The 22,722-nt window shown below is 51.7% G+C and overlaps 6 protein-coding genes across 6 annotated transcripts; 4 read left to right on the top strand and 2 right to left on the bottom strand.

Moving 5' to 3' along the window:
• Nucleotides 1-2,113: 2,113 nt before the first annotated feature.
• VFPPC_00658 (solute carrier family 35 member C2) lies at nucleotides 2,114-4,088 on the top strand (the record flags this gene model as incomplete). Its single annotated transcript, XM_018280635.1, has 3 exons — nucleotides 2,114-2,812; nucleotides 2,896-3,196; nucleotides 3,259-4,088. 3 exons carry the CDS (start codon nucleotides 2,114-2,116, stop codon nucleotides 4,086-4,088), a joined length of 1,830 nt encoding a protein of 609 aa, XP_018148855.1.
• Nucleotides 4,089-4,608: 520 nt separating this feature from the next.
• On the bottom strand, nucleotides 4,609-5,691 carry VFPPC_12848 (RNP domain-containing protein; the record flags this gene model as incomplete). The annotated part of the gene is made up of 1 exon (XM_018290625.1): nucleotides 4,609-5,691. The coding sequence occupies one exon, from the start codon at nucleotides 5,689-5,691 to the stop codon at nucleotides 4,609-4,611; it is 1,083 nt and encodes a 360-aa protein (XP_018148854.1).
• A 2,405-nt stretch (nucleotides 5,692-8,096) lies between these two features.
• VFPPC_00656 (6-phosphogluconate dehydrogenase) lies at nucleotides 8,097-10,231 on the top strand (the record flags this gene model as incomplete). The annotated part of the gene is made up of 5 exons (XM_022428184.1): nucleotides 8,097-8,110; nucleotides 8,437-8,583; nucleotides 8,668-9,223; nucleotides 9,284-9,721; nucleotides 9,791-10,231. The coding sequence occupies 5 exons, from the start codon at nucleotides 8,097-8,099 to the stop codon at nucleotides 10,229-10,231; spliced, it is 1,596 nt and encodes a 531-aa protein (XP_022284686.1).
• Nucleotides 10,232-11,013: 782 nt separating this feature from the next.
• On the top strand, nucleotides 11,014-13,422 carry VFPPC_12847 (SWI/SNF and RSC complex subunit Ssr4; the record flags this gene model as incomplete). The annotated part of the gene is made up of 3 exons (XM_018290624.1): nucleotides 11,014-11,055; nucleotides 11,118-11,384; nucleotides 11,452-13,422. The coding sequence occupies 3 exons, from the start codon at nucleotides 11,014-11,016 to the stop codon at nucleotides 13,420-13,422; spliced, it is 2,280 nt and encodes a 759-aa protein (XP_018148852.1).
• A 1,069-nt stretch (nucleotides 13,423-14,491) lies between these two features.
• On the top strand, nucleotides 14,492-16,042 carry VFPPC_00655 (hypothetical protein; the record flags this gene model as incomplete). The annotated part of the gene is made up of 3 exons (XM_018280633.1): nucleotides 14,492-14,687; nucleotides 14,744-15,579; nucleotides 15,638-16,042. 3 exons carry the CDS (start codon nucleotides 14,492-14,494, stop codon nucleotides 16,040-16,042), a joined length of 1,437 nt encoding a protein of 478 aa, XP_018148851.1.
• A 328-nt stretch (nucleotides 16,043-16,370) lies between these two features.
• Nucleotides 16,371-18,170, bottom strand: VFPPC_00654 (chitinase 1; the record flags this gene model as incomplete). Its single annotated transcript, XM_018280632.1, has 3 exons — nucleotides 16,371-17,400; nucleotides 17,490-17,588; nucleotides 17,650-18,170. The coding sequence occupies 3 exons, from the start codon at nucleotides 18,168-18,170 to the stop codon at nucleotides 16,371-16,373; spliced, it is 1,650 nt and encodes a 549-aa protein (XP_018148850.1).
• Nucleotides 18,171-22,722: the final 4,552 nt, after the last annotated feature.

Raw genomic sequence — 22,722 nt, 5'->3', positions numbered from 1 at the left:
ACATTGGTGCGGACCAAATTGTTTGGTTGAGGTCAGTTTCTATCCACATTCTGCTGGAGCTGGAGCTCCAGAGACTTGCCCCAAAACTTGAGCCCCGACAGCATGAGCAGCTGACTGTCGCTGCAGTTCAAAACAGGCATCGGCCAAGCTTAAGCATTGCGCTCACAAGGCTGACAAACCGGTTGTTGGTGCACATCATAATCACGGGAGAGCAAATGAGGAAACGATGTGAGGGATGGCTGGCAAGAAAGTTGGAGTCGACAACCAAGGGCTTGTTGAAGGCTGGACCATCCCCTCTTTTTTACTGGTTTGTGTCCACCACATCCCTCGTGGCAGTCAGATTCGGGCACCTGGGCCTGATCGATCTCGCGGCGGTGAAGAGGAACGCGCCAGAGCGATGAACATGACACCGACTCATTGGAGGCTTGGGTTTGGCTCTTGGTTGACAGAAGCTTGAGCTAACAGGAATGGCGAGAGGATACTGCCAGCAACTTTGTGCGGTAGCAGTCGTTCCGAGTCCAGGTGCTGCAGTGTCTGTCCCTTGGAGCGTATCTTGATGTCCGTCTGTCTCTGAATCGAATGGTGGATGGTCAACTGTGGCACGCGACACCAACCTCAAAAATCTGCATGTCCAAGCAATGGGTGTTGAGGACCCTTTTCAACCTTTCCCATTCCATCTCTGTCTTGGGCGAAGACACTAGCACCGGGTGTCTCGGTTGGTCAGGTCTGGTCCGCGCATTAAGCATGCAGGGCTTGCACCAGGAGGGTATCGATTATGTGAAGATGTTGTGCCGCCGGTGGGTCACGTTGACAGGCAATTTATCACTGCCGACCCTGAGCATGGCAAGCTTGAATTCACAGCGGAAATTGTGCGGACGAGGAAACGAACTGCTTGTGCGCTTTGGTGACGCGGGAAAGCACCGAGTATGAATGAAGAGGGCAGTAAAGATAATGAGTGAAGTTTGCAGTATCCTACCGCGAAAGGAGTCTCGTTTGAGAGAGCAGATGCTTGAGGGGAAGCCTGGACTCTGGACTGGGCTTTTGACGGTGAGCGGCAAGTAGAGGTTGAAGCTTGTCTCCGCGCTTGAATTCAAGCTCTGCAAGACATCATGCCTCCACCCTCCCTTTGGTTACCCACTCGAGTGCTCCGTCGATGTACCGCGGACACGGCGACACCGCAAGGTCCGACTGCTCGCTGTATTCATGCCCCATGTGGTGATGCATTCTCGGCGTTTGATGAATGGCAGCCACAGGTTTGTATTGAGATGGGTTGCTGTGGTGTCTCGTCAGGTATTGATGATTGTAGAGACTGTGGGTTTTGATAGTGGCAATTGTCGAGGGAGGACTTCCTGTTGACTTCTGGACATGCCCAGCCTCCAGTGTTGGCGCTCGGGTCAAGTCTGGTCTGCTGGTGGCCCCGAGACCCCCTAAAGGCGCCGTCTAGCCCTGTGACCAGGCAGTGACCAGGCCCAGAGAGCCCTAGCGGCCGCCAACCAGGGGCTAAAGTAATCGAAGCAGCGCCACCATCAACATCCAGATGTCCCCAAACCGCCTGGGTCTGGTCTGTGAGCCGACCAGCATGAGCCAAGTCTCCACAATTCATCTTGATTGCCAACGATGAACGGTTGGAAATGGACTGGCTTGTCACTTTGAGTCCACATGCCCACCGCCGCAACACCAACGGAACCTGATGGACCTGACATCCGGACCTGAGAACCTCCTGTGTTCACTGTTGACCATCCTCCTCTTTCTTGTGCTTGCATGGGGGGCCATGGGCATCTCGTCCGACACATCTCCTCTTTGGTCATTGACCCATTTACACATCCAATAACCTTCTTTGCTGGCTTGCCGTTTGCCCACTTGACCACCCGCAGCAAACGGGACAAGTGCTCCTGTGCGGGTTTGTGGTTGCTCAGAGTCAAAGATCTTGACGTGGTGGACCACGCTTTGGGTACCCGAAACCCCAGACATTTTCATCTGTGTGGTCAATGACTGGACCCTCGCGTGCCGCCCCGGTTACTCAAGCGCAAGTGGCCATGCCATGCCATGCTCTGATGAATTGCATGTATTACGGAGCACCTAGCAAGCTTCGACCCTTTGAATTCTCTCCATCATGCCCCCAGACCCGTCCTCTACCTCCTCCTCCTCTTCCCATATCATCTCCACGTCCTCTCCCGTAGCCGTCGACGACGTCCTGTCATCACCCATCGTCCCCAGTGGTGATTCTCGATTCGAACTCTCTGGCACCACGGCCGTCGCCCCCGTCGCCTCGGCCGCGGCGAATTCTGCTACTCACCCCCGAGACGAGGCCGGCTTGGGCTCTGCCGGCAACGACATCGAGATGGAGCCAATTCCGGGCCATCGGCGGCGGAAGAGCAGTCTCATGAATCCTGTTGGCGGCCACAGTCACCCCAGTGTACCTCTCCCTGGGAGACCAAGCTATTCTCAAAACTCACGTGCCCAAGGCACAGCTGCTTCGTCGAGCTTGGTGGAAGACGCAAAGGAACATCTTGATATTCCTGGCCGAAGTGCTGGAGACTCGGGTGGATCTAGCAGCAGAGACGACTCGAGCAGAGACAGCTTCAGTGATGAGGACCTACACGACGACGAAGAGATGGGGTTGACGAGGAAGGACAAATCACGGAAGCAAAAGAAGCGCAGGAGAAACACGTTGCTGGACAACCGAATCGCCCGCGAAAAGAACCTTTCAGACGACGAGCGCAAGGAAGCAGATCGCAATGTTGTCAAAAGTCTATTTGTCAATGGCGTTTTGATTCTGCTGTGGTACTTTTTCTCCCTATCCATTTCTTTGGTGAGTGCTCCCGCCTATATTTCGAAAAGTGGTGATTTTGTCATTATTTTTTTCTTGATGTTCTAACACAATTGGAATCCTAGTATAACAAATGGATGTTCGACAAGGACCGCCTGAATTTTGCGTTTCCTCTCTTTACTACGTCAACGCACATGCTTGTGCAGTTTGGCTTGTCAGCCCTAGTTTTAACATTTGTACCATCATTACGACCAAAAGCAGCACACAACTCTGACGGCGGCCGATCGAGACACGAGACTGAACCTCAGGGCTCCATCATGTCCAAAATGTTTTATTTTACTCGCATCGGCCCTTGTGGTGCTGCGACGAGTCTCGACATTGGATTGGGCAATACGTCACTAAAGTTTATCAGCTTGACATTTTACAGTAGGTGGATCAAAGCTCGAAAGACACTGTGCAAGCAAATGAAGGCTAACTCTCGCGGTCAGCAATGTGTAAATCGTCCTCCCTGGCCTTTGTACTCCTCTTCGCCTTCGTCTTTCGTCTCGAAACCCCGACTTGGCGCCTCGTTGCCATCATTGCGGCCATGACGTCCGGTGTCATCCTCATGGTATTTGGAGAGGTCGAATTCAAGCTTGGCGGCTTTGTTCTCGTCATCTCGGCTGCCTTCTTTTCCGGCCTGCGCTGGGCTCTTACGCAAATTCTTCTCCTACGAAACCCCGCCACATCGAATCCGTTTTCCAGCATTTTCTTTCTCTCTCCCGTCATGTTTGTTGTCCTGTTCTCCCTGGCCATCCCTGTCGAAGGCTTTGGGCCACTGTGGGAAGGACTCAAGGCTCTCAGCTCCGAATGGGGATTCTGGACGCCTCTCTTCCTACTGTTCCCAGGCTGCATTGCATTCTTCATGATTGCGTCGGAATTCGCCCTGCTGCAGCGAACGTCCGTCGTCACCTTGTCCATTGCGGGCATCTTCAAGGAAGTGGTGACCATCTCGGCCGCCTCCATTGTCTTTGACGACAAGCTCACACCTATTAATTTTGTCGGTCTTCTCGTGACCATGGTTGCTATCGGCGCCTACAACTACGTCAAGATTACCAAGATGCGGCAAGATGCACAAATCGAGGTCCACGAGCGGCACGCCGGTGCCCACCCTATAACTCCAGTCAGCCACAGCGCCAGCGCCAGCGACATGGACAATGATGACTCGGCGGGCGAGACGGCGGGTCTGTTGCAACAGAATGACGACCAGGAGCAGGGAATCGTCACAGTGGACGGGGATATACAGACAAACCTGCCCAAACCATCAACCTCGCAGTAGCGCCAGGTAACGAGTAACTATTTGCAAGAGGAGGAATTATATTACTACTAGCATGCTTCAAACGGGGATATTTTTGTTTGAGCGTTGAATTTCTCTTTGTTTTTATCGTTTTGGTATAACGACGTCTATTTGGGCCTCAGTGAAGGGAAAGCATTTCATTGTTCTGTAAGCTTGAAGAAGGGGGAAATCTACATCATCTTCAGCATCAAGGATTGGAAGTTGAGACAACTTGTAATGGCAAGGAAATACCATTGATCTAGAGGGAGATAATCACGGCACACCCAGATGTAGGTGGGCTTAGAAGTTAGAGATGCGTGGCCAGTCACATAGTAATGGACATGCACGTACATAGTACGTTGCCGACAAATTACATTGCTGGACATTATTCGTTCGTGACACGCAGGTGAATGTAGCTTTATATTATATTCTACTTAACCATTGCCGGGTATGCAAGTCCCCCAACGCCAAACTGCCTAAATATGTGTACAAGTACCAAAATGATGCCAACGTTCTGGTTGGACTATCCCAGCAGTCGTAAACCGTTCTTGGTCTTTTGTCCAGGCTTGGTTACGCCTGTTGGCGCGACAGGACCAAGGGCTGGCTCATACCCACCACTGCCACCAGCATTGCCGCCACCGCCTTGCTGGTTGCCCGACTTTTTCCAGTTGTTCTTGTTCTTCCCGCCGCCCTTTTTATCCTTGACGTTCGAGGTCTTGATTTCCGTATTGGCCTTCTTGACAATGACGGGGTGGCTCTGGATGTACTGTCCATTCATGGTCTTGGCGGCATTGAAGAAGTCATCTGCGTCACTGAAGCTGACGAATCCATAGCCCTTAGACTTGTTCGTTCTCTTGTCGCGGATGACACGGGCTTTTTGTACTGACTTCCATGGCGCAAAGGCCTTGAGGAGAGAGTCGTCTGTTGTTTCACCGGCAAGGTTGCCCACAAAGAGACGCAGGTGGGCAGGGTCCCATTCGAGGAGCGAGTCGTCCGTCCATTTCTTGCCGCCGCCTTGACGGACCACCGTCTTCTTCTTGTCGGGTTGACCAGGGACAGTGGTGGCAGGGATATCTGGCTTTGGCACGTCGGGGGCAATGGGTTTGCCGTTTTTGTCAACAGCTTGCGGAGCGTCGCGAGAGTATGCGCTCTGCCACTGGGCTATTTGCGCAGCCATGTCGGGGTCATAGTCGCTCGGGTTGGATGCTGCAGCTGGCTGGGCCTGGCCAGGCATTGGGAACGGATTTCTGATTTGCGGTGCTGCAGAATATGACGTGGGACCCTGGGAGTAGCTCTGAGGACCGTAGCTCTGCTGTGGTGCTGATTGGTATCCATATCCTCGCCCTGCGCTGCTCACGTTGGCAGCAGGCGCGCCGGAATAGTTCGAGTACGAAGATGGGCCATATTGGGTCGCAGCTGAGCCGCCAGAATATCCTGGGGCGACAGTATTGTAAGACGGACCGCTCGCGTACGTGTGGCCTTGGGAATTCGAACTTGACGAGAACGCGGGCTTGAAGCCCGATCGGCCGATGTTGGTACTGTTGCCACCGCTGGCTGGAGGTCGCGGCGGGAGAGAATTGGTGCCTGGAGGAGGCGGGTATGCCATGATGAACAGAGCGAACCCAAGTTACAAGCGCTTTGCCTTGTTTTGACGTACCTTTGAGCTACTCTACACTCAAAGTCGATATATGCACAAGCCCAGTGAGGTTTGGCAGTCAAAGAGTTTATCTCGTGTCGCGTCGATGGTGTGAGGTTGTGACACAGGAGGATGAAGCCTTTTTGCGATGCGTTGATGTCAACCCAACTTGCTGGGTGATGCGCCACTCAAATCTGATGGTTGCCACATCACGTGATACGTAATGACAGTGGCACATCCGATTCCTTCATTCACATTTGATCGTGGTATAGACTTGCAAGTCACATGCAAATGCTAGTAAGAATCGCAAAATGAGGTCTTGAATAAGTAAGTCATGCCATGGATTATCACCACGCTTAATGGAATCAGCAAAATGAAAAAAGGTCTTTCTACATTAAGCCGCCGGTGGTGGTGGGCCTGTATCGGCAGCCGGTCCGTGGGGGTTCACGCCGGTCCATCGTCCGAATAAATGTGTTGCGGGTGGGATCAGCAAATGCCGCACAGTTCAGATGTATGGCCGATCCTGTCCGTGCTGGGACGGGAGGGAAAGAGGAAAAGACGTTAGAGTTGTTTTGGGGACATGTTCTAAGAAAGACATGGCTCGTTCCGGGTCATCGGCTGTGACAATCAGCTATCAGAATTTGTACTCGGGGCTAACAGATGCTTACAACTCCCAGAAGGGAACAACAAAGATGCAAAACATTGCTGTGTTACTGGACCGTATGACATACATATTGTTCAATTGTCCCCTGGATTGGTCAACGTTGCCTCGATGTCATTACCCGGAGAAATGCATTAACCGATCGCGTATCCAGCGCCTATCGGAGCCCTTGCATGGGTATGGCATTGGACGGACTGATGTGGCCCGGTCAACTATCGTGGTCAGAACCATGCACCAACAACCACACACTTCTCTTGGTTGAGCATTTGCGCGAGAAACAAATTTGAATGGGGCGTTGCGCTTGCACTGAGGCACTTATAACAAAGGGATAGACTCCACTTGATGGACTCAGAACTCCGCCGAAATGGGAACGACCAAAGCTATCGAAATGCCGGCTGGCGAATGTGATTCGTGGGGACATTCATAAACCAGGATTCCGCCAGACTTCGGCGAGTATGACCAGAAATAAAAACCGCTCGTCAGCCGTTGCAGACCAGCCAAGCTAACAAACCAGGCATAGCAGCCGTCTGTATGATGGGTTCATGACAACGCTGTGGCGTCGGGATGCATGGTGTGCAGCAGTGTTGCAGTATTTGAATTTTGGCCGTATCCTGATACGGAGGGGCGATCCGGGCGTCCCGTAGCAGGGACTCGGGGCGTTGTTTGGAAAAAGATTGTGAAGCACTTCCATGACACAATTGGGACCCCTTGGCGGCAGGCTATTGCTTAATGCCTGGCAGCCTTCGAGTTGAAAGCTCCGCTCAACAATGGTAGCTTGCGGCTGATTAGTTGACAATGGCAAACGAACTGTGAGTCGCAGCTGGAGGCTGGGCTTATAAAGCTGGGAACGGTAATGTCAAGATGCAGATTGCAGATGCAGACGGAGAATGGGGCGTGGACTGGAAAGCTAAAGGTCGACGTTGGAGCTTGATTGGAGTCAAAAGTGTGAGGTGACTGATGTGACTGATGTGACTGCCCCGCGCACGTAATGGTTTGTAAGGAATGACAGACAGCAAACTGGAAGGAGCGATTGTACCACCGTTTTGCCCCGAAACAACGTCCCTTGTCGGCACTATGCAGCTTGAAGATCGGATGCTAATGCTTCAATGCTTCAAAGAATGATACTGCGCGCCGCGGTGGAATATGCAGTATCATTGCAATGACCTCCAAGCTAGCCTTGCGCAGCTCTTTTGAGCGGCCGTGCCGGGTCCACGATGACGATGAGCTCTCGTCGGGACAAAGCCAAGTACAAGTGGGGTGCCCAAATTTACATCTCCGTGTCTGTCTCTCTTCATTTGAGCCGGGATTTATGCACATAGGACGACGGAGTAATTGCTGTTGAATTGTTTTGGGAATATACCGATACAAACCAACACATCTGCAAACCGTCAAAAATCAAAACCTCCAGAAAAAAGACAGGAGTCAACAAGCGCAATTGTTCAAATCGTCTTCAATGTTGACTTTTGTCACCCCACTGTACCCGCTTTTCCGGGCCACGCCAAAACTTCTTGAGCGTCAGTTAGTTGTGTGCCAGTAACAACAAGCTTCGCCATCCAAATCTCTTGCCCCCCATTATAATCCTCTCATCTGCCACACTGCTCTCTTATTTCTCTTGCTCTGATCTTCTTCTCCTTTTCTTTCTCTCCATCGTCCACCACCCTCTCGACAGAGATTCCATCATCCAAACACACAGCCTAATACCCAAAACGCCATCATGTCTGGCCCCGTGTAAGTGCTTCCTCTTCGTCCACCCCTCCATTGATCGCATCGTTTTGCCTTCAGTGCTATTACCCCACCACCCCGCCCCAAAGTCTGCTGTGCTCTGTGACCTCTCATTTCGCGCATGTTCTGTGCACCTCGATGGCTTCTTATCGCGAGAAGGATCTTGGTGTTTTTGGCTTTGCATTGCTTTGAGAGGGCAGGTGGGCGAAGCAGCGTGGATATGGGCAAGCTTGAGGCAGCTGTTTCAAGCTAATCCCCTCTCTCCTTTCTGGTCCTCTATCTGTTTCTTCACACCCCAAAACACCCTGCATGAGCTCATGGTCTTGAGACAGCGCTCGGCTGGCGAATCTCAAGCTTGGTGGCGCCCAGCAACCTCGACAATCTCCCCTACCCGCTTCAAATGTTGCTTCCGGCCAAGCTTCAAGAAATGCTGACAATGTTCCAAGCGCGGATTTGGGCCTTATCGGCCTCGCTGTCATGTAAGTTTATAAAACCTCCCAGCTTTTGTGGCATGAGCTTCTGAGCTGCCTCAACGCAGAAGCCGAACTGACAGGTCATGACAGGGGACAGAACCTCATCATGAACATGGCTGACCATGGTTTCACAATTTGCGCATTCAACCGAACTGTATCAAAAGTCGACCGATTCCTGGAGAACGAGGCCAAGGGCAAGTCCATTGTTGGTGCTCACACCGTCGAGGAGTTTGTTAGCAAGCTCAAGTCCCCTCGCCGTGTCATGCTCCTCGTCCAGGCTGGTCAGGCCGTCGATGACTGGATCGAGAAGCTTCTGCCCCTTCTGGAGAAGGGCGACATCATCATTGATGGTGGTAACTCTCACTTCCCCGACTCCAACCGCCGCACCAAGTACCTGGTCAGCAAGGGTATCCGATTTGTCGGATCCGGTGTCTCCGGTGGTGAGGAGGGTGCCCGCTACGGCCCTTCTCTGATGCCCGGTGGTAACGAGGAAGCCTGGCCTCACATCAAGGACATTTTCCAGAGCATCGCTGCCAAGAGCGATGGCGAGCCCTGCTGTGAATGGGTCGGTGACGAAGGTGCTGGCCACTACGTCAAGATGGTTCACAACGGCATCGAGTATGGTGACATGCAGCTCATTTGCGAGGTACGTTTGTGGCTTTCCCGGGCGAATTGGGTACTAGTTTCTGACAGAGTTATCGACTAGGCCTACGACATCATGAAGCGTGGTCTTGGTCTCTCCAACAAGGAGATTGGTGACGTCTTCACAAAGTGGAACAAGGGTGTTTTGGACTCTTTCCTGATTGAGATTACCCGCGACATCATGTACTACAATGACGAGGATGGCAAGCCCCTGGTTGAGAAGATTCTTGACCAGGCCGGCCAGAAGGGTACCGGCAAGTGGACTGCCGTCAACGCCTTGGACTTGGGTATGCCGGTTACCCTGATTGCCGAGGCTGTCTTGGCCCGCTGCCTGTCTGCCATCAAGCCTGAGCGAGTTGAGGCTTCCACCAAGCTTCAGTACGTCTCTCGCGGCAGCGGCAAGTTTGAGGGCAACAAGGAGCAGTTCCTCGAGGACCTTGAGCAGGCTCTGTATGCCTCCAAGATTATTTCTTATGCCCAGGGCTTCATGCTGATGCAGGAGGTATGAATCTGTCTCTCTTATCCGTGTATCCCGAATACGGCCCGAGCTAACGTGAATTCTTACCCTTAGGCGGCCAGAGAGTTCGGCTGGAAGCTGAACAAGCCTTCGATTGCCCTCATGTGGCGTGGTGGCTGCATCATCCGCTCCGTCTTCTTGAAGGACATTACCGCCGCCTACCGCAACAACCCCGACCTGAAGAACCTGCTCTTCGACGACTTCTTCAACAAGGCTATTCACAAGGCCCAGCCCGGCTGGAGAGACGTTGTCTCCAAGGCCGCCGAGCTCGGTATCCCTACTCCCGCCTTCTCTACTGCTCTGTCCTGGTTTGATGGCTACCGCACCAAGGACTTGCCCGCCAACCTCCTCCAAGCCCAGCGTGACTACTTTGGTGCCCACACTTTCCGCGTCAAGCCTGAATTCGCCAGCAGCAAGTACCCCGAGGGCAAAGATGTCCACGAAAACTGGACTGGCCGTGGTGGCAACGTCTCTGCCTCCACTTACCAGGCATAAAAGGTGCATGATTTGGGGCTCGAGAACATATACCTAAGTGGTAGCAGAGTAGTCGCTAGGATACTAAAAAATTATTAATAGATTGTACGGTTAGGCATCAGGACCTAATCATCTTTGGCTCCAAATCTTGTCTCTGGTTATTGTCATGTCGACTGGCCGTGCGCCATGCACACGCGGCCTCTGTTGGGGAACCGCATCGCGAGCTGTCCACTTTAAAAGGGCATACTTGCAAGTTCATATGATGTGTGCAAATGGTTGTTCTGGGTTGTAGATGGATGTGCCCTAGCAGGAGACGAGTACACTTCAAAGTGTACACTGATAGATGGAGTCTGGTGTTTAATGCTTGATCTATGTACCATCCCATGGCATGACTGGGCATGATCTGTCTTGTCTTTTGCGGCTTGAGCCCACACTGGTCCCAGTCAGGCTATCAGTCAGGAGTGAGGCCCACATTTTCCTCCAAGTCAACCCACCCATGATTGGTCAATACCATCCAGCCTCGTCGCGAGGAAATTTGGGCCTGGTACGCGCAGGGACAACGGCAAGCAAGCAGCATCTTTGAACAACTCCATCCATCAAAGTCCATCACGAGCGTTTGCGCCGCCCAATCAGGCCCATCACCAATCATCAACTTGGGTTACAGTGCGCCCTAGATTGGTTGGACGCGATACTCTGGGACACGCCCAACCCACGATTTCGATTAATTGACTCCTGGAGTGCAGCACGCGGAGGATACTGAGTTGATTGCCGACACGCGGGAGACCTGCGCTTTTGATTCAAAGATGGCGCAACCAGATCCTAGCCACAGCGTCCCCCAGGACCTGGTGAGCCATTCACCGTGTATTGAGATGCTGATTCCTCAGCACCGTGGCTAACCTTTACCTAGATGCCTCATGTCCACCTGGTGTCCTCGTATCGATATCCGACAATGCCTCGAATGGACATGAACGAGGTCGCAAAGTGGCTCATGACTGCCCCTCAGATTGCCAGAGACCGCGCTCCATTCTTCTGGACATATCTCGATAAACCCGCCGACGGCACAATTCTATTGACATGGCAGCCTCTGCAGCGACTAGGCACAAACTTTGCGACAGACGGTTTCGTCTGGGCACCTCCGGAGCAAGTCTATAAGCATGATTTGGGGAATGGTTTGGTGCGTACCGACACAAAGTATAACCGACAACGTGTCAGCAGGAAAACTAACTATGTTGTAACGATAGATGCTGGAAATTTACTACCTCAAAGCTGGGTACATTCCCGGCGAGCAGTATGCCCTCCACGCCCGACGACGATTCCGACTGGTACCTGCTCCAGGTCATCCCAACCCGCCTCACGTTGACATGAGCCTCTTTATTGTTCATTACGGCCCCTCGGAACAGAATGATCGCGTCCCTGCCAACATGGTTCCTTATGACGAGCGCGTCAACGCCATCATGCAACAGCGACATTTCCTCCTGCGAGGCGGGCAAATCCGACGAAAGGAGTTTATGCTCTCCGATCGTGTCAATTGGCCTTCTCTTCCCGAATTGACTCGTCAGCAGATGGGCCCCCAGATGGCGCCGAGAGGAGTACCTCAGCAAATGGCCTACCCTCCACAGCCCGCCCCTGGACCGCCTGCGAAGCGGGCGAGACATTCGCAAAGCCAGAGCCAGCAGCAACAACAGCAACAGCAGCAACAACAACAACAGCAGCAGCAGCAGCAGCAGCAGCCTGGTATGCCTCCCTTGGACGCTGCCTTTGACGACGACGAGGATATTTCAAGGGGCGATATGTTTGATCACTTGACTCCTAGAGAGATTTCCCTTGGCCGGTACCAGCAAAACCACGAGTGGATGGAGGAGATTCTTTCGTCTGCCTACAGAATAGGCCAGATCCAACCGTCAGACCTTAACCTTGGACTCAGAGGCGAGCTGGCCTCTCTAACCGAAGGCATATTTACCGCCCAGGGAGGGGATGCGTTCACACAGTCCCCCGAGAAGCCCTACGTTGGCCGGCTAGATGCTGGGTTGGCGGAAGAGTTCCGAACACGAGTGGGAAAACACGTCAAGTCTACAGAGGCAGAGATCAAGAAGCTGGAAGAAGAACATGCGGAGCTCATGGCAAGTTTTAAGAAAAGCTCGGCCCTTAAGGTCAAAGAGAAGGAGATTCGCTCCATCCCGGACCCTCCTGCGCCGGAAGTATTTAAGGCGGAGGAGCGGCTGGACAATGGGGAAGAGGAACGGAAATCGGCAGTACAGTCAGCCAAGACGCCCTTTGACGATATCCTGAAAGATGTGGAGGCGGCTACCAAGCGCAAGATTGACGTTCATCCCGCCATAAAGAGAGTCCAAGACGGCGGATACCAGGCTCCCGCACCCAAGCCGCCCACCCCGCCGCCCGCGACGCAAATGTCCCGACAGCCATCGCACTCTGGCTCACAGAACAGCGGGTTGATGATGGGGGATTCAGACATGGACATGGGAGGCACGGCAGCAGGATTGCTGGATCAAATGCACACTGGATTCTCGTCCATGTCGACGCCGGTCAACAACTTCCCGACGCCGCAGCCCCAGGCCTCGACGGCAGTGTCGAATGCTCCAACGCCATCAAACGCCAACAATGCACCGTCTCCGGTGCCGGCAGCGGCACCAACTGGAGCAGCAACCGCGGTGGGCACAGACACCGCATCAGCACAGCAGGCGAGCACTCAACCCACGGGCGACGTTGACATGTCGGGAACAGACGGACAGACCAAGCAGCAGGCCGACTCGGCACCAGACCACGGAACCGACAGTGGAGACTGGGTTGTTGTGCCAAAGGGCGGTGCGTCTCCAGATGGCAATGCTCCATCGTCTACGACAGCCGCACCGGCTACAACTGGTGCTGCTACTGCTGAAGCGACTGGCGCAGAGGGTGACCAACAAAAACAGGCTGCCACGGCTACAAAGCCTACATCAGCAGCGGCCACTCCCGCAGTAACAGACGGCGGTTCCGCCTCATTTGATCAAAACGACTTCAGCTCTCTGGGGGATCTGGACACCGCGGGGGATGCGTTGGCCGGCTACGACGCCCCGGACCTTGACGGCGAGGCTGGTGGTCTTGGTGAGGATCTAGACTTGCAGATGGACATGGAGGACTCTGCGTTTGGCGACGCATTCCACGGAGTAGACGCGTCAGGGACGCCGGGTGACACGCAACACCAAGACATGTAGAGTTCTGGCTTGGCAAGATTTTAAACGGCTCAATGATGGGAGATTCTGGTTGGATCACAAAACGGAGAATGGCGTGATGTATGCTGTCTGCGAATCGGGTAATTGGAGGGAGTATGTACTTTTTCTTTTCTATTTTGTCTTTATGCTTTGGTCAATTTTTTTTGTATGAGTCTCATCTTCATCTTGTACTCTATGTAGACCGGGCTAGGTGTAAATGGGATTACTGTATTGCAACTGTGATGCTCAGTCGTAAATGTGACATGGAGGAGGATGACGATTTTCCGTGTGGAATGTAAGGACCGCCAAGTAATGCGCCAGACTTGAGTGTCACCCAAGGAACTTGGCTTCACAGCCTGCGGCCATGTGAGTCCTAAAAATTCACATCGTGGCCGCATAAAAGGCTGCGCGGAGTCTGAGTGAAGCGGTTTGATCGTCTCATGGCCGTTACGGATCCTCAGCCACGATAAACGTCTGGTGCCTCACCTCCTGTGCCAATTCCAGCTTGCGGTCATTCTCAATGAAGGCGCATTTCACTAAATCCCTGTTTAAAAAGAAGGTGCAAATAATAAAGATAAAAAAAACAGCTAGATGCAATATTGTAATTGGCCTCAATAGGCCCAAACTTCATATGTGCGTTCATCGCATTCATGTCACCATATCCTGTCACCCGTCCCTGCCGTTTCAGCCCAACCCGATAGGCAAAACCCCTGTATCAGCCATCCGTCCTCACAACCTCCCATCTTCCTCGTCCCTGTTTCACCATCATCCTCACGGCGTCGACAGCCGCCGCAGCTACTCCCACGCATAACCTTCAAATGGATCTTCTTGGCAACGCTCCAGACTGAGAGTGTCGCGGATCACGCTTCGGATATGTTCGTTTCCAGAGCGTCTTGGCCCAAGGGGCGCTGCTCACGAGAAAACGGGGACTCCTGGCAAGGATGCATTGTTATGAACAAAAACGTCTGATGTTGCAGTTGGTTTTTGTCGCCTACCCAGTTGGAGCTTTAGTCTTTCTGTCGTTGATGATTTTCTTTTTTTTTTTTTTCCCCCCCGCAAGATAATGTTCACGATGCGGCTTCTACAGATACTTGGCCTGGCAGGCTGTGCGACGGCACAATTCTCATTCCCTGGAAAGGCGGCGTCGTTGGAGCTCAATAAGCAGATTGAAATCAAGTGGAATTCGGCTGGTCTGGAGGGTCCGATTGCCATTACTTTGGTGCCGGCAGGACTGGTAGGACAATCTGTTGTTGCGCAGCAGATTGCAGGTTTGTCTCTCTTGGGCGCCGTCTCCTACGGGACTCATATCTAACAAAGTGTACAGTTGGCATTCAGAATAGCGGATTGATAACATGGACGCCTGACGTTAGCATTACCGCCTTCCCAGGCTTCAACATGGTGATTATCGACGCCAAAGCAAAGGCAGTCGTGTCCGAAGAGTTCATCATACCGGGTCTGGTGCAGAAGCCAGGGACGGTGACACGCGTGGTTCCCGTGGTCACGAGCAAAGTAGTCACCGATAGCAGCGGCGTGGTGGCAACGAACTTGGTGACCAGTGTGGGCAGTACTTTGTTACCGCTGCCTACTGGGCCGATCAAACTGCACATGTCCGGGACGCAGGTTCTTGATAAGCTCGTGACGGGTGTGAATGGGGCAGCTCCCACGCCTTCGGAGGAGATAAACAAGGATGGCCAGAAGGAAGGGCTGTTGCCTCTGCCTGGAGTGGATGGGAATGCTCAGCAGCCGCTGGGGGGGTTGAAGCCGCTGCCGAATGTAGTCTTGAGCTCGACGACTTCGGCAGCTGTATCGACGCAGACACAGGAGAACAACAACAATAACAACGGCAATAACAATAACAACAACAAGAATGGAAACGACATGAACGGTGGCAATCGGGGAAACAACAAGAAGCAAGGGAACAGGAACAAGAACAAGAATTCAAACAAAGGCAACAACAACAACAACAACAACAACAACGGCAACAACAACGGCAACAACAGCGGCAACAACAGGAACCAACAAGACGGAAATTCCAAGGGTGCTAAATCCGAGAGCAACAATGGCAAAAACTCCAACAAGAACAAGTCCAACTCGATGATGGCCAAGCTCAAACGATCCCCAGACATGTCAGCCATGCAGCTCCCCGCTCTTAAGGCCAAGGTACGCGCACACCGTTGCGCCAATAATTTCGAAAGTGAATGCGAGCTGACAATGGCAGAACGTCGTTCCGTCGCCAACCCAGGCACAGGTCAAAGCCAGGGGTGAACCGGAGGCAACGCAGGCAGACATCAGAATCACCCTGACGCCGGCTTCCCCCTCAGACCCTGTACGAGTAATTGACGTACCTGGCGCCAAAGGCAACAACAACAACAACCTTCAAACGTCGCGCAGTCCAAGGGTCTCGTTCACGCTTCCGACGGCTGCTACGAGGACCATTACCACTGCGATTGTGCCTTCGGGGGCAAAAAATCGTGCTAGTACGGACAACACGCAAGGCGGAGGTCGTCAAGGGGCTAGTGGGGACGGCAGTTCCGAGTCAACAGAGATGGGATTGGCTGTCAAGGTTGGTCCAGGGAATATCTTGGGCGTTGTTGCTTTGGTTGTGGGCGTTTTGATGCTGTGATGTTGGGTGATATAAATTGGCGCTTTGCTTTTGGAATCACTGCTGGCGGTGCACATAATGAGATACCAAGTTTTTTATGTTGATGAGATTGTATATCATTTCTATGCTAGATTTTGTAGAAAAGAGGGTATCCTAGGTCTTGTAAAGGAGGCAAAACTGCCGCGTCTGTGTAAATGCAAACCATGTATGTCCCCAACGCCGGGCTGAATGCTGTAGGGGACCGACTCGACCAGCAAGTCGGTCCCACGAATTGAAACAAAAACGTCCACTGTCTAGTGATGAGCATCCAATGTCTAGAATCCAGTCCAGTGTCTGCCTCCACGGGCTATCACGATCCTTTGCCGTTCTTAATATTATCATATCGGCTCTCTGGATAGACCAACATATTCTCCGAGGTGTCGAGCTGGCCCAGAGACTTTGCCATGGAACCAATGAGACTCTCCGTCCCGTTCTTATCCCCAGACGCTTCCCAAAAGAAGGCACCGCCAAGGCCCTTGGTCTTGATATACGTCGCCTTTAAGGCAGCCGTCTGCGGATTGTCATAAGACACAAACTCACGAGCTTTAGGATCATACGACCACGTCGCGCCAACCTTATCATCCGTCTTGACTTCGGCACCAGGACGCGGAAGATCCTTGTACAGCCAAGTTCCATCCTCCACGGATCCTTTACCAACGCCCTTGTACGGCTTTCCCAGGCCGTCAGTGTTTCCAAACGAGCGCCCGTAGATGGGCAGACCTAGCAGAATCTTGTGGGGGGCCACGCCGGCGGCAATGTATGCGTTGATGGCCTGCTCGGTGTCGACTTTTGTGTTCTCCTTGTTGGTGGCGTCGGGATACAGGTTTGCCTGGTGGCCGGTCGTGTTGTCCCAGCTGCCGGCGTAGTCGTACGCCATCAGGTTCCACAGGTCGACGTACTGGTCCATGCCCTTGATGTCGATGTTTTTGTAGTTGGTTGGTCCGGACGAGACGGCCACGGTGATGAGGTAGTGGTACTTTTGCTGGACTCTGGCAATGTACTTGTCGAAGGTGTCGCGGCACTCTTTCAAGAGGGCGACGAATTCCTTGGCTTCGGTCTCGTTCTTGGGGAACTCCCAGTCAATGTCGATGCCGTCCATGCCCCAGTCCAGAGCTAGTTTGACGGCGCTGGATGCAAACGTCTTGCGGCCCTGTTCGGTGGATGCTGATTTGAAGGCTCCGTTCTCGGTGTATGTCCAGCCGCCGATGGAGAGGAGCGTCTTGAGCTTGCGGTTCTTCTTCTTGATGTTGAATAGCTGTCCTATTGCGCCTTGCATGGTTGTTCCGTTGCCGTCTCTGCGATATTGCTTCTGCGTATCGGCAAAGTCGTCTGAGGATACACTGAGTACAGGGGGACTATGTCAGCGGGACTTTTGTCATTTGTTGTATGGTGATTGCTCAATGGGAGTCTGCAGTTTGACTTGACTTACACGGTGCCGTTTGTTGTTACATTGCCAAACGAGTACAAGACATGGGTAATGTCGGAGGCAGGCAGGTTGTGAGGTTGATAGTTGGGCTTGTATGTTCCCCTAACGATGTGTCAGTTTCATAACCTCTTCTCTTTTACAGGTTTCCTTGACTGCAGCCTACCAGTTTGTGAAATACACCATATTAATCAACCCTTTCGCCGGGGAGGATGGTTTCGGGACGCCACCGCCGGTTCCTGTGCCTGTGGGACCCGGAGCGCCGCCGTTGGTGAGGGATAGTGTTCCGTTTCCCCATTTCTGACCATTCGTTGCCCCTTGGCTGGGCTGTGGAGGTAATTTCCCTGAAAGAGATCCAGATGCAGATCCTGGAGCGGCAGATGCAGGTAGAGATGCCAAGCCGGTGGGCACAACAGGGAGCCCTGCTCCGGTAGTCGGCTTTGAAGTAACAAAGACGGCACCCGTAGTGGTTGTCACGTACACTGTTGTCGTGAAGAATGCCATGGAAGGGTTGATGTCGAAGCAGATGCGCTCCTTTTTGCCGGCATCTGGTGCTGGTGCCGGTGCCGGTACCGACGCCGGTGCTGATGTTGGTCCTGATGATGGCGTAGATGCTGGTGCTGAAGTCGGCACAGCAGTAGCAACTCTGGCCAGCAAAAGGAGGATCGAGACGAGTAGTCTCAACATGTTGTGGTAGTCAAGGGCGTCTTTTTGCTCAGGGACAAATATTGGATAGTATTGTACTGTCTATGCTTGAAAGATGAGGTGGTGACCAAGGGGTAGAGGCAGATTATCCAATATATCGACGGGGGCAAGGGCTGAATTTAATCTTCAGAGTCCTTGCCACGAAATAGTAATATCTGCCAGATGTGGTGTAAAAGTATTGCAGTCAAATTCCAGCACAAAATTTTACAAGTCTTGGCAGTTTAAGTGTGTACAAGTACAAAGGGAATCCAATCCAACACACGAGTTTGACAAGTGATTGTTGTGAAGCACTGCGACCTGAGACGTGCTTTGTGATTCACTCAGGGTCACACGGCGCTGCAACCTAGATGAACAGAGTTGATGGGGAGACAATGAAGGTTTGCCTTGTTGGATTGAAAACGTATAGAAATTTCATTTCTTGCACGATTCACAATAGTTGTGTTCAAGGTAGGCGAAAACGCAATGAAACAGTATCGCAAGCCAGTGTGTTGAAGGCGGAGATTGAAGATTGACTTACACGCGTAGGATGCCGTGGCGGGCCTGACCAGCGGCGAATTGACCGGAATTAAATCCAGAGTTATTACTACTACCGGAATTTCATTCAATAAATTATGAGCTTAGGGCAATATTTGGAGGCAGTGTTGTAGATATTGCTTGAAGGGAGACGTGGTCCCTCCCTTTGACACCGATTTCCTTTGTGGTGGACGCAAGGGCGGGTGTTGCAGCCGTGGCGACATATTCAATGTCTGGTATGTTGTCCTGTGAAGATATACTATAGCCTCCTCTTTCATAGCAATCTTTCACAAAATAAGAAGAAGCAGATCTATTGCGCCTCTCGACCGAGCGCTGCCCACACGCGATCCGGCAAGCCGCTTAACGGAGAGCTCAGTACTTTTGCCCTTGACGCCTCTGCTTCTCTCAGGATCTACGTCCAAACAAGACGTGACTACCACATAACCATCGACTATATTCACCTAAACTAATAGATAAAGCAATACAACCAGTAAAGGTAGAGTAACATTAGAGCACACATGATCCAAATGAAAAAAAGTGCCTGGGAAATGTTAACTGAGGTGCTAACTGGGAGACTCGAGTCAAGATATTGCCTCAGCCCTTATCGACCATTTCGAGCAAAGTTCTAGAAGCAACCTAGACAACACGCTGTGGTCCAATTTGATCCAGACTCAGCAAGGCGAAACGACTAGATTCCGTGTTCATCAACCCAGCCCGAGCAAACCCCCTTTCCTCCCGCCCGACCCCCCAAGCAGACCACCCAAACCGGGCAATGGTCCGTCGTCAGAAGGCGGTGGTGGTAACGCTCCTACTATGCCTCCTGGCTTTTTTTCTGCTCCTATCACCGCCTTATCGTCGGCATCTCCGTCTTTGCAAACCGGAAAGGTCGGTTTAAGAGGCCTGTCCATTGTAACTGTTGTCACAGGGGCTTGCTAAACGTAAAGGTTTATCAGCATACGAGTGAATACCACACCATTGGTCTCGACAAAGGGCAGCAAGACATGATGCAAGAAAAACGTCGAGACTCACACTTTTTCCGACAACCGTGGTCTTAAAGGTTACTTCACAGCCTTTGCAGTCGACTGTTGTAATAACTGGCTCTACTGTTTTGTATACTCTTCGAGTAGCTGGGTAACTTGTCGTAACCGTAAAAGTGGTATAGCATTTTGCGTCGGCAGCATGCACCCCACTGGATCACACGATGCATTAGTATCCGACTCCTCACTCACCTCCTTGATTTTGATTCCTTGGATGTGGCAGCAAGATGTATTGTATGTTGCTCACCTATATAAGCTCCAGAGGGCAATCAGATTCATAGAGAGCTGCATCTTGTATATCTGGCTTGATGGAGACAAAGTGGACTGAACCGTAAATTGAAGGGGTATTTTGGGTATAATGGTGTCTTATATATTCCCAAAATTTGTTAGAAAACCCTGAGATGTCGAGTACCGGTAGCCGGGGTTGACTATACCACGGTAACTACCTCTATTGCAAAGACACGGCTCGCCCAAGTGTGGCCTGTTGACGCAAAAATGCGAGCAGTTGAATTCCTTTTGCATGGAGGCAGTTCTATGTTGTCGCACTCACGAGCCCAAACCAGTCGGTGAAGCATCTCTCAGCAATGTGGTTAGGACGCCACGTCTCTGAGGCCGTGCCCGAATTAGAGTATCCAATCTCGACGCTTCATATGAACTGTTTGTGATGAGACAAAAAGTGTTGATTGGGCCAGTCCAAAAATTGCCGACTTGAAACGAGAGAGGCTCAGCTCCGGTGAGAAAAGAAATGCCAAACCAGAGTTGAACTCGCCGATGTAAGCATCAATGCCGGTGATATTCTTCGACTGTTGTAAACTCATCACAATGTTTCCCATATAAGACCACATTGCTTATCAACTGGCGCCCAATCGCACCACCTGCGTCTAAGTACGAGTGAGACAGATGACATAGAAATCTCAAAGTGACTGGCTGTGCTGTCATTTCTGAACTGCAGGTCTCAGCTGGAACCCCCATCGGTGGACGGCAGAAAAGCAGAATTTTTTTGCAGGTCTGAAACGGCTTCTTGTATCCAGGCTCCAAGGTTGAGACTTCTCATTAGAGATCGTACGGCGAGGCTCTGAGAGTCGCTGTCATCTTCATTTGGCCAGTTGCCATCCTGGTTCAGTTGTTGATGCAATGCAAGACTCTTCATTGCGTCTTCTGAGTTGAAAGGCAGTGCACTAAATAGTTGTAAGTTCAATATTGTGTAAGTCAATTTTGCCTACAGCAACTAAAGCAAGCTTCAAATTCACTGGCGGCGGTTCATAGATGTCGTCAACTCTCCCGTCTTGTGAAGTGCGGGATGTAACTGTGACATTGAGAGCTATTCCTCCAACAAGACCTCTATTGGACCAAATATGGCGTTCACCCTGGTACAACTATCAACACAGTCTCCATATGCCTCTGTTGCAATCGAATGGCAAAGTCAACCACCGATTAGGAAAGTCGATAGCCGTGGTCACGGAGTAACGTAGTATGATGCATCAGTTACAAGGGTGCTCAACGCTTGACCAGATTCCGAACTTGGTACAGGCGGCAGATGTATGCGTATTTCTTAGGTCAAACGGCGAAGAGTGGCCTGCCCCTGTCTTCAAGTTCAACACGATCCATTGCGATGCAATAACAATGCCGTGCTATCTCCGCAGAGAGATGGCTGCAAGAACAGCACGGACAGAACACCCAATATCATCTATTCGGGTTTGACAGTGAGTTTAACTTGAATACTTTGACGAAGATTTTCAGAAACATAGAAATCTAGTAACCTGTCAGCTTGTTATATCGTCATGTTCCATGTAGGTGCTTATAAATCCCCCTCAGTGGAAGTATTATCTTGATTTCGTGTTTCCTCCAATATGAGCCTGCCATCCATTTCAGCACCGTCGATCCCTATCGTGATGCATCCAGCCTAACCTCCCCCCACGCCAAGGCCGGCTTACACTGCTTTACAAGCCATTCGCAATCTCGTGTAGCCAATAGGCCATGGTGACTCTTGCATTATCAGCGTCATTGACAGCAACAGCGGCGCGTTGTCTCGAGCCTCGCGAATATGTCGTTCAGTCTGTTCGCGGCAGTGTATAGGAGGTGCCATTAGTTTGGCCACCACCATGTATAAATTATTTGCTGTTTGGTTCCTGATCCTCCGGAAAGCAGAAGCTAGTTTTTGTCGAAGACAAGCTCGAGATTCAATTCCCTATAGGGGTTTACCAAGGTAGATAGTGGGCAGATGGCTGTAGAACTTCAATCTGGAGGGCCAATGTCAGAAGTGGCAGGTGCTCTTCTATTCTCGTAGGCAGGTGCTACCCCGTCAGCATTTACAAAGTCGCACCAGTTGACATCCTCGCAAACTTCGACGCTTCACGAATGCATCACAACATAATTTTCGTTACCTTCAACAAAAATATAGTCTAAACTGGTTTCCCTGTTTCGCTAGTTTTCTCGACTGTTTCACATATGGCACAAACTTGCTCAACGTGGCCGGCTTCTATGGAGCAGCTCTTCATCACCAGTCAAAGCTCCATGTCCTCACATCATCTGTACTCTTGCAACAATCCTTGTCGCACAAATGAGCCCAATACCATCGTGTCCTCTGCCCGAGCGAGCAAAGTGGTGTTAGAGCCTGACCCCCAACGTCCCCAGTCTGTTTCCACTGCCGCTAGTCTTTTCCAGTTATGGAAATGAAGATGCTCAAACGTGCTCACATTTTCGGGTCACCAGGAATCCATGGCCCATCTACATTCATGAGTGGCCATCGTGAGGTTGAGTGCGTTAGGAGGGAGTTTCCATGCTGGAATCAGTATCAAGCCGTCAGAATGGCCAAGAAAAAGTGGGAGCTGGCCATGGTTTGTCAAGGATACATGTTCCATATGGCACTCTGGCAAAAGCGACTACATACTCGAGTTCAATCCTTGGGGGTAGGCTTTGGGTAGATGAAGGTAACGCAACGTCACTTTGCATTCTTCTTTTGACTTAATCACAACTCCGGTCAT

Source organism: Pochonia chlamydosporia, chromosome 1 (genome assembly GCF_001653235.2).
Source record: "Pochonia chlamydosporia 170 chromosome 1, whole genome shotgun sequence".
NCBI classification, from domain to species: Eukaryota; Fungi; Ascomycota; class Sordariomycetes; order Hypocreales; family Clavicipitaceae; genus Pochonia; species Pochonia chlamydosporia.
The sequence above is the reverse complement of the archived record's forward strand: the minus strand, read 5'-3'. Positions and strand labels throughout refer to the sequence as shown.